This window comes from Botryllus schlosseri, chromosome 4, assembly GCF_051294905.1.
Source record: "Botryllus schlosseri isolate E-star chromosome 4, Bs_hap1, whole genome shotgun sequence".
Classification (NCBI taxonomy): Eukaryota; Metazoa; Chordata; class Ascidiacea; order Stolidobranchia; family Styelidae; genus Botryllus; species Botryllus schlosseri.
Window position 1 is genome coordinate 23,384,877 of NC_137239.1, and position 13,518 is coordinate 23,398,394.

The 13,518-nt window shown below is 41.6% G+C and overlaps 2 protein-coding genes across 2 annotated transcripts in view; one reads left to right on the forward strand and one right to left on the reverse strand.

The window, feature by feature from the left end:
- LOC145437495 (pseudouridylate synthase PUS7L-like) overlaps positions 1-13,518 on the reverse strand; it is a 140,657-nt gene that overhangs the window by 104,702 nt on the left and 22,437 nt on the right. The gene's annotated exons all lie outside the window — the stretch shown is intronic.
- LOC145437494 (fibrocystin-L-like) overlaps positions 1-13,518 on the forward strand; it is a 63,720-nt gene that overhangs the window by 32,012 nt on the left and 18,190 nt on the right. The window contains exons 38-61 of the mRNA XM_080314754.1: positions 421-529; positions 586-720; positions 1,526-1,666; positions 1,729-1,920; positions 2,272-2,392; positions 2,645-2,755; positions 3,568-3,695; positions 3,784-3,938; positions 3,999-4,096; positions 4,503-4,661; positions 5,403-5,634; positions 5,697-5,958; positions 6,506-6,647; positions 6,813-6,964; positions 7,478-7,679; positions 7,979-8,132; positions 8,523-8,765; positions 9,415-9,538; positions 9,602-9,757; positions 10,040-10,139; positions 10,786-10,972; positions 12,001-12,176; positions 12,935-13,000; positions 13,056-13,277. Of these exons, the coding sequence (XP_080170880.1) occupies positions 421-529; positions 586-720; positions 1,526-1,666; positions 1,729-1,920; positions 2,272-2,392; positions 2,645-2,755; positions 3,568-3,695; positions 3,784-3,938; positions 3,999-4,096; positions 4,503-4,661; positions 5,403-5,634; positions 5,697-5,958; positions 6,506-6,647; positions 6,813-6,964; positions 7,478-7,679; positions 7,979-8,132; positions 8,523-8,765; positions 9,415-9,538; positions 9,602-9,757; positions 10,040-10,139; positions 10,786-10,972; positions 12,001-12,176; positions 12,935-13,000; positions 13,056-13,277 (3,767 nt within the window). The remainder of the gene's footprint in view (positions 1-420; positions 530-585; positions 721-1,525; positions 1,667-1,728; positions 1,921-2,271; positions 2,393-2,644; positions 2,756-3,567; positions 3,696-3,783; positions 3,939-3,998; positions 4,097-4,502; positions 4,662-5,402; positions 5,635-5,696; positions 5,959-6,505; positions 6,648-6,812; positions 6,965-7,477; positions 7,680-7,978; positions 8,133-8,522; positions 8,766-9,414; positions 9,539-9,601; positions 9,758-10,039; positions 10,140-10,785; positions 10,973-12,000; positions 12,177-12,934; positions 13,001-13,055; positions 13,278-13,518) is intronic.

Genomic DNA, 13,518 nt, shown 5'->3' on the forward strand with positions numbered 1-13,518 from the left:
TGAAAATGTTTGTATTAGCAGCCTATTGGCAATTAGGCATATAAATTGAGTTTGCACAGTAGAATAGTTATATCAGACGGCCGTTCTGATTATGCGAGTTATGAGATTTTAGCGGTTATCAAGCGAAACTGTCTCGTGATTTCTCTAATTTAAAAATATACAAATTAGGTTATCAACCATTTTGCAAATTTGCCGCGGACCCCCGTTCGAGAACCACCGCTTTAGGCTCTGGATTTTCTGAATTGTAAAGTAGTCCTGTGATGAGTTTCCGTCAATTTTATGAGCGAAATTGTCACGAGTGCCGCGTGAAGTAGACTCTTTCCACTTTAAAGTAGTTCGGAATACTTATACTTGCAGTTGAGTAGAGATTCATGTCTTAAAACTACTTCGGTGTCAATATATACTGCCTTTTGGTCTCAGGTTGGTTGACCAAGTGACCATCGCCGGAAGTGAATGTGTTACATCATCGGTTACTGATACTGAAATTATATGCACTACTAGCAGCCATTCTGGATCTATCAACGCTCAGGTGGGTTTCCAATAGAATATATTAGTAGTGATATGATTAACCCGTGTAATTTTTAGGTCACGTGCACTACCGCTTCTGGTGGAATTGCCGCTGGTAACGCTGAGTTTTATTACGTGGATCGTTGGTCGTCGCTGTTTACATGGGGTGGCGAATCTTTGCCGCAAGACGGTGAATTCATCATTATACAGGAGGTGGGTGTCACGCGTGAATGTTGTCAAGGTGGAAGCAGTTGTAGACGCCAAAGTTGAGTTTCGTGCAGAGTCTTATAATAACGCGTCCAATTTGTGACGTTATTGTGACTCAAAGAATGAATTAGTTCTAGGTAATATTCGAAGACATTCTTGAAGACGTATAACTTCACTATACAATTGAATAACGTGTTCCTGTTCATATTGACACTCGTCGGGGGTAAATGTCAGAAACTAGTAAAGATTTCAAAGATGTTTGCATATCAAAAGTCACATCACCGAATATGACGTCATTGACATGAAAAACAGATGGCTTCGGCTTTTGAAATCTCTACTAGTTGCTGACGGTTAACCCGACGAATGTCGTCCGAAAATATTCATTTTTATTTTGATATTATTATATAATTCAATTCTTGGGAATACGCGATAGTTTGAAATTTGATAATCATACTCTCCTCATCGGTTTTGCACTTGGGATTTCGAATGTTTACCTTTGATAAATAGATAAATTGGAAATATCTGTCTCTGAGTATCTGGTGTTGGTTCACTATGATGCGTAATAAAATGCTCTGCTTTGCTGCTTTCTGTTGTAAGAGTAGTTAAATGATATCTCAATTTTATTGTCACAACAACCTGGGAGACGTATGTATCAAGGCTGGCAAGGGTTGTTATGAAATAGCGTCGTTAGCCCTGTCTAATAAGCAAACCATATCGTGCATCGACTAATCAAAAAATCTGTCGATCCCGCCTCAAAAGTTTAAAATCGTTCATGTCGACCGTTGGACTAACAGCCTTGTCTCAAATTTAGGGCCAGACCATTCTGCTCGATACGGAAACCAACGTCTTGAAGATGCTCCTGATCCAAGGCGGACAAGTTATATTTGAAAACAGCGGCTCGGTTCATTTGCAGGCCGAAAACATCCTGATTACGAGCGGCGGTTTGTTGCAGGTAAGACTGCGGTCAGTACCCAGCTATGTCTTTATGTTGTGAATTATATTACTTTGATATAGATCGGTACAGAAGAAGAGGAATACACGGCCGAAGCCATGATCACAATGTGGGGTAACCTGAGATCCACGGAATTGCCGATATACGGCGCCAAGACTCTGGGAGTGCGGGACGGCCGCTTGGAAATGCACGGGCGGCACATCCAGGACACGTGGGCACTCTTGGACTCCACGGCCGCGGCTGGATCCAACCAGGTTACTTCCATATTTTTAATACTCATTCCTGGTTCAGAAATTCAAAATATCTTTATGACAAGTACCTTGCATCCTTTTTCTTGTGGCTGTAAATTACTTATGTAGAGCTGTTTTACTGTTATCATGTCGTGATAGGCAGTACTTGAATACTTGACTGGACGCTAAGCTTAATATTCGATTAGGAAATCGACTTATCCAGGATCTTCATTTTATCTAGTCCTAGAAATAACACTGCATTCTTCACTAACATTCTTCCCTAGCATGCGCGAAAACTCTTCTTTGTTGTAAAAAACAACGTGAGGTCAGCTGGTTGAAAGTGCCAAGATATTGACGGCTATCGAATACGTTTAGATCACTCTGAGTATGCCAGTGTCGTGGTCTGCCGGCAACAAAATTGTGATCGCGTCTACCGGACATCGCCACAGTCAGATTGAGAATGAAGAGAGAACAATAGACACTATTACCGTAACGGGTAAGCCTGACAATGCCTGATAATGCAGTTTTGCATGTCTATAGTCTTCTATTTCGTTACTGTATTTGTTGGCCAAGATGGAAGTTCGATTAACTGACTTCAACATTGTATTGATTGTGTGGCTAATATTATGATGTTTTTGGAACGAAAAACGATGGTGATGGCTCCTACGACGCTACGAGTTTCCTTATTCCTGGCAGTGTAGATAGCTGTTCTGTCTTTATACATCTAAAAATTGGTTGGCGTTTACAGGCGCTGGGAAAACCGTTATTACTTTGACGGAAGCGTTGGAATACGAGCATCTCGGCGTCACTGAAACGTACACAGACTCGAGCGGAAACAGTCATTCCTTCGACTATCGCGGTATGATGATGCATAATTCAATATTGGAGTTATATAGAAGCAAGGGCTAGATATTTCTGCAACCGTAGAGATTTTTTCGTACTTGCAAGACCCATATCGACGTGTAGCATAATACTTAATCGGAATGATGTACATTGAAGCAGTTTTGTGTGCGATTTACTATGCATAATGCATAATATGTACCGGGTTTCATCAATCAAATGATACCTTGTTAGAATAACACTTCGAAAAATGCGATTTTAATCGATTGAGTGATAGTAACACTGTTATTTTAAGCGACACACTGAAGTTTTCTGTATGCACCAGCTGAGCCTAACCTAGGGGTTTTCAACCGGTATTTCACAGCGCTATTTGGTAAATTGTGGATGTAATGGAAGTCTCGTTATATTTGTCATGTTCTTCCCACAAAACATATATTCATATTGTCGAATTCTACGTTTGCCTGCATAAAACTTTTTATCCGACTCTGATAATGAAACGTAGTGACAAGTATGGTGTCACAATGTATAAGTAGTCTGAGAGGTGAGCCACAGAGCATGTTCTAATCGGAAAATGAGCCACGACCATAAAAAATAGATCAAAACCTCTGGCCGAACCTAATCTAACCGCTCAATTAGTGCAGCTGAGTAAAACTACCACATTTGTTACTCCAATAAGTTGACATTCAGTTTACTGCCTACGTACAAGGACATACACCTTCTTCTTTAAAAAATTCAAGCATTTTAGTGTTTGATTTGAATCTAATCGCTCTCACTGACGTCATCTACGATATAAAGAGGCAGTGAATATTAACGCATTGATGCACTCTTAAGGTGAGGTCGGCCTGCTGAGTCGTAACATCATTTTCCGGGGTAGCGAGGAAATAACTTGGTCGGAAACCGTCGAAAGATGCCCGGAGGGATTCGACACTGGGATGTTTGTGACCCAGACATGTTTCCAAGTAAGTTTTTATTTCCGTTGGTCATTGTAATCGACTTTTTTATACTGCCGAATGTTGGAGGACGAAAAAATCGTGAAATGGTTTGTAGGGCCGATTTGGGGAGGAAGCTGGCTCGGACGAATTCGGGGCGTCTATCATGATCCATTCAAGAGCCCCGAACACCGACCCCAACAACGCCGTGGCGCAAGCCCGCATAGAATACGTCGAATTGAACTACGTCGGACAAGCGTTCAGACTTGGAAGGTAACGCGTTCGATCGATATGTGTGCTGGGCCTTGTCTTTGAATTTACGATCACTTTTAGATATCCGATACATTGGCATCTGATGGGTGATATGACAGGGAATTACGTGCGCGGCTGCGCCATACACAGGACCTTCAACCGGGCTGTCACTATTCACAGTGAGATGACGGTTTAGGATTGTGTGATTTTGCAGTTTTCAATCTTGGGAAAACCTCTGTTTTCAAACCTTTATATTATGCGGCGACACGTTTTGCTGCCTAATACGAATCCTGCTGTTTTTTTTTACTTCATTCTTAAAACCTCCGTTTCTGACTATGGCGTGTTTGGCTCGGTTTTATATCATATTCCAATAATGCTTCTTTAGTCTTAATATTTTCATTTTTATGGGTTTCATTCTTTTCTGTATTTTACTACTTTTGTTGGACTTTATTGCACTTATAGAAACTCTGTCGGTTTTGGCTAAAATCCAGATTTGACTACGTTAATAATTCTATAATCAGTGCATTAGTGAATGTGTTATTTGTGAAGCTAGATTTGGATCATAATGTCTTTGTCGAAATTTAGACACTCACAATCTCCTTGTGGAACGGAACGTGATATACAACATCATGGGTGGCGCCTTCTTCATTGAGGACGGTATTGAAACGGGCAACGTTATCCAGTACAACCTCGCCGTGTTCGTCAAACAGAGCACCTCTTTACTCAACGACGACATCACACCAGGTAATGTTACGCTTCTTCGAAAAGCCCTTAAATAGATGCATTTTCGCACGACCGAGATTCTTCTTTTAAAGTATTATTATCCCTACTTCTGCGCATGAGAAAGCTTGTGTTTCTGAATGAGAGAGCCAAGAACTATGTTATTGATGACTTACAGTAAAATGGTATCGCCTGCTAGCGTATTCAATCCCATCAAACTGGAAAACTCATACACTGACACCAATATTTTGCAACGTGTAATCGATTTCGTAGTTGCATATAGACTTCCCTTCTTTTTTATATCTTTCCAACGATAAAATTCCGCCACCTGCATATAATTCATGGCAATTGGCTTAAGAATTTGAACGATATGTGGAATTATACACAATTAATTCATTACAAGGCGGTGGTTGATGGAATTAACCAACAGCTCGTGATGCAAAAGACCTTCCTTGTTATAACACATGCACCATCCCATGATATGATTAAAAGTAATACAGTTTTCACTAGAATCAAGTATGGATTTCAATTTGAAATGAATGAGTTTTTGAAGACTTTGTTCGAATTAGAAGTGCGTTAGTTACAAGTCTGGTCATTTCCAATTTTCATGCGAATTTCAAATTCATACCAGTCACCATCTTATTTGGACATGATTCGAAGTAAGTTTTTACTTTGGATTCGAACTCGATATACAATGTCAAATTCAGATGAGAATTTGTTCCTGGTACAGTGTCTTCGGTTATTGTAACAAGTACACTGTTTCAGCCGCTTACTGGGTGACCAACCCCAACAACACCATACAGCACAACCACGCCGCCGGGGGCACCCACTTTGGATTCTGGTACAGAATGCACGAGCACCCGGACGGGCCCTCCTTCGACCCGGACATTTGCCAGCAGAACGTGGAGCTCGGCACCTTCCAAAACAACACGGCACACACCCAGGGCTGGTTCGGGCTGTGGATCTTCCAGAAATATCTGCCCCGAGAGGGGTCCGGGTGAGTGGTTTCGTTGGCGTATCAAATTGTGTAGATGTCAGCAACTCTCAAATCTTATCCAGGTGTGGCGCGGTGGCCCCCAGCGCCGCAAAATTCTACACCCTGACCTCGTGGCACTGCGAGAAAGGCTCGGAATGGGTGGAAGGAGGCGCGATTCAGTTTATCGGATTCAAGTCTGCCAGTCACGAAGACTCGGCCATCGACGTCAAGCTGATTTTCGGCACCGAGTGGAGCAAGGAGGACCGGGGCTCGATGATTCAGGACAATCTCGTCGTGGGTCGGGCCAACTTTGAGACGGCCGCCGACGAAGGGAGATACGGAATTGTGAGTGTTTTGATGGAGTCGGCGTCTAGAAATTAAGGGAACGTGGGACTGTGCTAAGTTTGCGTTGAACATGTTGCTTTGGAAGTTGAAAAATGTTCATTTACAACCAAATTTCTCTATAAAATTTGTACTTTGTGATCTGACAAGTCGACCCTACCCAGAGTCATATTGTTCACACTCTGTTCTACACTGCTAAGTTTTTTAGAGACGCGCTTGTACAGCACATACTAACGAATAATGTAACCATATTGAAATAAACCCAAATATTTTCGGCTGACACTCGTTAGGGTAATTGTCATTACTGGGTTATTTCTACATGAATATATTATATAATAAAGTATTCTTTTATTATTTTCATGCATTATAGTGATTTTCTTTTCGGTTGGACGAATCAATAGATAACCTTGAACCACGCATTGATGTCTTTTGTCCCACGTTAACGTTGTCATTCCTGCTGAAATATGCCAAATAATGAAATATTCCTATTAAGTAGCAATTTCTACACACAGTAAATGTTCTGACTGCAGCAAAACAATCATACTTTCAGGTACTGCCATTTGCGCCTGGGCTCTGGCTGGATGGCATCACGTTCGTGAACTTTGCAGAAAGCGAAAACACTGCCTTTATCGTGACGCACATTTCCGGAACTTGCACCGTGTTATGTGGCGGATTTACGTATCGCATGGAACGTGAGTATCCGATAGAATGCATATTAATTGCGACTCGCAGTTACTCAACCGGTTGAGGTTCTAGACTACTGCTGCTAAACAGTTTTCAGTTTTACTGACAAAAACCAGGCCTTGAATACTTACTTTATTAATGACTTATAAATTTCTACATCCATTTGCGTTAAGGACTAAGCTTCACAAACGTCAACACACGTATCACATGGAGATGGGAGCACGAGGGAGTCATTGAAGATCTCGATGGTACTTTTACAGGCGATATGACGCCCCAGAAAGTGGTGCCTTCCTCTGAGATATATTACGATGGAACATCGTGCCAGGTAACTGATATTCTTAGACTGCAGCACGAAATGAATGAAATTCGCTATGTCCCCCATCAAACGGAAATTAGCCGTACCAAGCTTTACTATTTTGGCATTTATGGACATCACTCGCAAGAATTTGAATATTCACAGGGAATGCTAACAATAGAGAGGGCACATATTGTTTTTCAATACCTGGTTTTGTAACATTATTAGTTAGATCCTATTTCAATGATTCAGGAGATTGATCATTTCTGTAAGGAGTCTGTGACTATAAAAAGGATGAAAATTATTGATATTTACTCATAAGAGAAATTGCGGTGACACTAATCGCAATACATCAATGGGTTTGATTGACGATATATTGTGTTTCGCAGAACTGTGTAGCATACCAGGGTGGGTTGGCTGCACCTTTTCTATTTCGTACGTGAATGTAAAAACGTATCTTTAGGTGTTGCTTTAACGAGTTTGAGAACCACTGCTTTACAAAACAAGGCTCCCTGCGTGTTTCAAAATGCGCTTTTCCATTAGGTCATGACGGACCAGGCATTCAGCCGGAGCGACGCATACCCGTCCATGAAATGTTCTCCCGACGTACACTTCCACCGTCTGGCTTTCAACGATATCTCGCCGGAATCGCTGCGATACAAAAACGCGACCTTCACGCGTGTAGACGCGCCCGAGCGCATGGCCAAGTCTTTGTTTGCCAAAAAGAGACTGACTCACGCTGAAGGTACGTTTTTTTGGGATCTATATGTGCTGGAAATTAAAACTAATTCAACGTGTCTTCATTCTGTACAAGCTAAAATATGCCTCAAAATACACAAAATGCCACAAATCTTGACGAAATATTGGTGTCAGAGCTCTGCTCGCTCTTATAGGTAGAGCGTGTTTTCTTGGTTTTCCTGAAACCAATGTTGGTAATATATTCTCACTATTGCAGTTTTCAATTTCATCGACCGACAACATGATATATTCTGTTATAAATATGTTGTTCTGTGCGATAGTTATTGTGCATTATTTTGTCGGTAGGTTCGATGTTCCTCCTTCGCGGCGGTAAAGAATACGTCATGGGATTCGAAAACGGCGGCTCCTTCATCAACATGACCTACAACGCCAAGTTTTACGACCTGTTCGAGGGCGATTATGTCATCGTGAAGCACGAAATGCACCAGGCGCCGAGCAGGTAAGCGAGCAGGATATAGCCATTTCCAAGTAAGTACAAATGTGAATATTCTAGGCCTAAAAAAACTGTAAACCGTTAACTAGAAGCAGCTTATCCGGGAGAATGGTAATCGCCTGAATGAAACTGTTGAACACGGTGCATGAATTTGAATAATATTTCGAGCCAAGATTATCCCAAACCTGCTCGAGTACTTCAAAGAAGTAGAAGTACTGCTTTGTCTTCAAACTACCGCCAGTAATTAGATCCCAGCCAACATCAGTTACGTTTTGTTATCTGTTATATTTGCAAAAATACGTTTCATAGCAATATTGGTACCCGGCTTGGAATTTTGAGCTCTATTTCTAACGGAATTCAGGGTACTTTGAGTAAAATACGCGATACACCTTTTAGAATCGCAGTCTGCGGTGACGAAGGCGACTCTTGCGACCCTATTACCGTGCCGGCCTCTGGCGAGGGCACCGCTATCGATTCCACGAGCGACAACAAAGCCTGGCATTACGACGACGTCAACGGTCTGTTCACTTACATGGTGACGAGGCGTACTAGCAGCCGGAAGAAGCGCGGCAGCATGAGCTGGCAGCAAATGGACGGGTCGGAGTTGTCGAATTATGTCGTACGGATGACTATTGAACGGTGTGTCGTCGTATTTATTATTATTAGTGTATATCGTCGCAGTGGAATGCAGGGTTGTAGCCAAGTCACAAGGTTCCGAGTCACAAGTTAATCTCACTTTTATAGTTTTGACTCGAGTCAAGTCCAAGTCAGTCAGTAGAGGGTAGAGTCCGAGTTGTAGTTTTGTGTCTCGAGTCCAAGTCATTATGTTCACTGTTCAGTTGTGGGTCAACCCACTTTTTCGGCTCTGCTCGAGTGATATAGAATGGCTCGTATTCATAATATCGTAATTTTCCTCAGTCCTAACAGTTTCTGGCCCTGTTTATCAAGTATCAAGACTGACAAACGAAATACCAATGATGTGGTGACTTTACTATTCTTCGAAGTTACAAATCTCTTCCTCTACTTGCACTTGATGGAAATTTACCATGTCATTTCTGCAGAAGTACGAACGATGACTTTACCCAACCCAGGATTTGCCACTCCTACGTAGAGCATATCGTAAAACGGTGCAAAATTTAGTAGATCATGAGATCTTTTCATGATAACCAAAGCGTCAATGTTGTAATTTCGTAGTCTGTTTTGACATATCTTGGACTCGCTACTTCCACTTTGTAGTTTAGTAGAAATTGATGGATAATTTGACATCTGGATGTCATTTACTTTACAGTTGCTTGTATGAAGACTGCATAGTTCCCACTGCGAGCGGTGGTCTCGCCGATGTGTTTGCAGTCGACGATAGCGCCGTTTCCGTAAACAGCTTTGACGATACTAGCAGTTGCTTTGTTGTGGAGGTATGCGTTTGATTTTGTCAATATAATTTCGATTCAAACCCGCGATATCATTTGCGGCTACAGGGAGACGGTGCAGACAGAGTGGTCACCATACCGTCGGATTGCTGGATTCTGTGGAATATCTCGAGCGGTTCTGTGAAGAGGTTGAACGTTGACGGTAATTTGGTGTTTAGCGATACGCAAGACATCTCGTTGACAACTACTTATATTGTTGTGAAGGTAAGTGCAATAGAACGCGTTGGCGCTAATTTTGAAGTTTTACATTTCAATTTTTGATCTCACGTGTAATGAGGTAATCAGTTACTAATCACTCCTGCGTTTTTGAGTACTCAAATAGGTTTTGCTTGAAAACATAGCAGCTTGTGTATGTATTGCAAATGTAAAAGTATTTTTCACTCACCGCCTCTGGATATAAGCAGATATGTTTGTGGTTATCTGAATTGTTTTCCAATGCAGTAATGCCCTTTTTGGATGTATTTAACATTGCCGTACGCGTGGCAGGGGCGTTTCATCGCCGGATATTCCGTCTGGGACCCGAGAACGCACAAGCTGGAAATTACCCTCGAGGGCACGCCCACCACCGAAGAACTTGTGGCGTCGAGTAAGATTTTTGATTTTGCCACCGTGTTTTTACGATTTTGAGGCTTTCTCGGTGACGCTATCGGACACGTAGTGAAATTGACGAAAAAAGGAAAATTCCTTAAAAATGGATTCTACTTCCGACGTTAGTACATGGGAGTTAGTCAAAGTAGTCATTATTGCTGCTTGAGTCGAAGTAGAAACATTGGTGCTCTAAGAGTAACCCAAAAATAAATCGAAAATCATAACGCAGCTGCGGAATCATAGCAGCTCATGTTCACTTTTCAAATTTTGAGATCCATTTTCCAAATTTTGAGGCAGTCAAGTTTTAAGATTTTGATTTTTTTCAGCGATGCTGTGAAATCAAAGTGGTTTATGTGGATATTTCAGATTTTAAGATCCATTTTTCAAATTTTGAGACAATCAAGTTTTTTATAGAAAACATCTGCCATGCTGTGACACCGAAGTAGTTTATGTCCGTTTTTCAAATTTTGATACAATCAAGTTTTTATAGAAATTTTCCTTTTTTCGGTCATATCTTGGTCATGGTTACGTGTAAAATAGACATAAGCTACTCCACAGCGACGATAACCACTTTAGCACTGAAAGTAGGCAAACGTTAATTTAATACTTAGAAACACTTTGTTGATGACCACCTTTTAATACAGGTGGCGCTGTCATCGGCTCCAAGGCGTTGGCCTGTCACGGGACTTGCGACCTGCACGGCAGAGACACTGTGAAGACATGGACCAGATTGGGCGCCACTGCGAGCGCCGGGTCTAGCCAGATCGTGCTTGGCGAGGCTGTCAGCTGGACCGCGGGAGATGAGATTGTGATCGCGCCATCTGGATTCAAGTGAGTTTTAATGCATACTCAATGGGGATTACTGGAGACATGGATTACACAAGTCAGACTCGAATCACTGCTCGAAAATGCCTAAATAACCCAGTTTTAGTAGTTTTGAAATGGCGTTGGCACCTAGGCAGACTAGTTTGCCATGGTTTAGCCCAGTGCTTCCCAACCTTTTTCAAATCGGGACCCACTTTTAATGCAAGATTTCCTGTGCGACCCACAAGGAGATATGACCGAACTAATTAAAACCAAACAATGAGGAAGGAAACCATGTATAAACATACAATTTAGTATCAGAAGAGCTTCTTGGAGGTACAGAAATTCGATATACAATTGAATAGTATATTCATATTAAAATGAACCCGAATATTTTAGGCTGACACTCGTCAGCAACTAGTAGAGAATTGTGAAGAACATTGTAACACAACAATCGTATCTCAAAATATGACGTCACCAGCATGAAATTTCAAATACGAGAGCGAAAAATTATCGAGACGACAGATTTCGTGTCGTTGGGAGGGGTCGTTCACACTTTCACTTGTTTGCCTTGGAGTCGACTTTTATCAAAATACACCAGCCAAGGCTGTGCCAACAAAAAGAGTTTGTGTACCATCTAAAAATAGTACGTTAAACTCTCTCGTATTCGAAATTTCATGCCGGTGACGTCATATTTTGTGATACGATTGTTGATATACAACGTTCTTTCCGATTCTCTACTAGTTGCTGACGATTACCCCTGACGAGCGTCAGCCGAAAATATTCGGGTTCATTACAATATGAATATACTAGTCAATTTAGCTTCAATGCAAATGTTGAGCTTGCTTATTATACAACAGATATTAACAGATCAAGTCTAAGCTCTATTGGCTTTATTTTCCTGCTCCGAAAATATCCAGAAATGCTTTAATTGAGGTACACCTATTTTCACGCAACCGTCATATGACCGCACCCCATTTGTGTCGAGATTTAAAGCAAACTCGAAATGACTTGACATTGGATTTATTAACCGAGTCTCTATTTTCAATTTCCAGCGCTTGGCGGACTGAGAAAAACACCATTTCCTCCATTTCCGCGGACGGACTGACTATCACGCTCGCGAGCAGTTTGCAGTACGAGCACAAGCACGAAAAGGCCACGTACGGATCGAGGCCGGAAGTGGATTTGTCTGCGGAAGTCGGGCTGCTTACCCGTTCGATACGTATCATAGGTAGGTAGGAAGGGAGCATACATTAACAGTATTTGGTTGACTATAGTCATGACTTGACCCAGACTTGACGTGTTGAAATAAGTAATGACTCGTGACTCAAAAGGCAAATTTTCTAGTTATTTTTCAAGTCATCCAATATTCTACTTCGCAAACCCACGTGATCAAAGACAAATTTTCATTCATTGGATTCCATTTACATTTTTGATATGGCTAGTTCCACTGGCAGATAAAACAGCTTTGATATGGCCTTGACCATCATATTATTGGTACAGTCAGGCATAAGTATATTCAGTCATGTAAACATAAAGCGTAAGGTTTATAAATGGCGTGGTGTCAAGTCAGACTATATTCATCCACTCATTAAATCAAACGGCATAAACTGAAAATATCAAATGCTTTGGAATTGACTCGAAATCGGAAAATCTTCGATGGCTTATCTTAGTAGAGTCACGTTGAATATTTTCGCTACCCGACCCTTGGCTTGACTTGATAAATTTTGAAACGAATTGACTTTACCCAGACCAAAATTTGCGGTGACTCGAAATGACTTGTGACTAGAAGGTAGGAATTTAAGTCCATGGACATATGAGCTTGTGGGTCAAAGTTAGGGTTAGCTTTTGCGTGTATAAAGTCACAATAATCGCATGCTCAAGTGCCGCATGCTCGAGTATCGGTCAACCATTGATTTGATCCGAACACTACCTATTGTCTCATTTTAAATATTGTCTATATATTACAATTCATTTTCTAATGTTCAGGCGCTGAAAGCAGCGACAGCTACGGAGCCCGGGTTCTCGTCACAAGCACCGAGACCCAGTACACTGGTAAGTCCGCACGACACATCATGCCTCGGCAAGCTCTAGCGACGCCCTTTTTCAGCCAAGGGCCGGTTTTCCAACGTGGAGTTTTACCGCACTGGGCAGGAGGGCTACTACGACGATTTCGACCCGAGAAATTCGATGGCGATCAAAACGGCCGGGCCGGACGCTTCGCAAGTACGAAAATGCTCGTTCCACGACGGTTACGCCCCGGCTGTCGGCGTCTATGGCACGGACAAGGTGCGCGTTTCGGATAACGTGATTCATCACACCGTCCATGAAGGTTGGACTTTTAATATTTTTAATTTATTATATTTTATTATGTTCATTCTTTACAATTTGAGTTATTACAAATTTCCCTTGGTATGTTGTATAATGTTGACCAGTGATTTTCAATCTGACCAGAATATATCTACAATTCTATAAGTACACTCTTTGATGAGTTAAGTTTCGTATAATTCTATATATTGAGTCGTCACAAATTTTCTTTGGTCTTTAACATTAGATTACGTTGTTACGATACA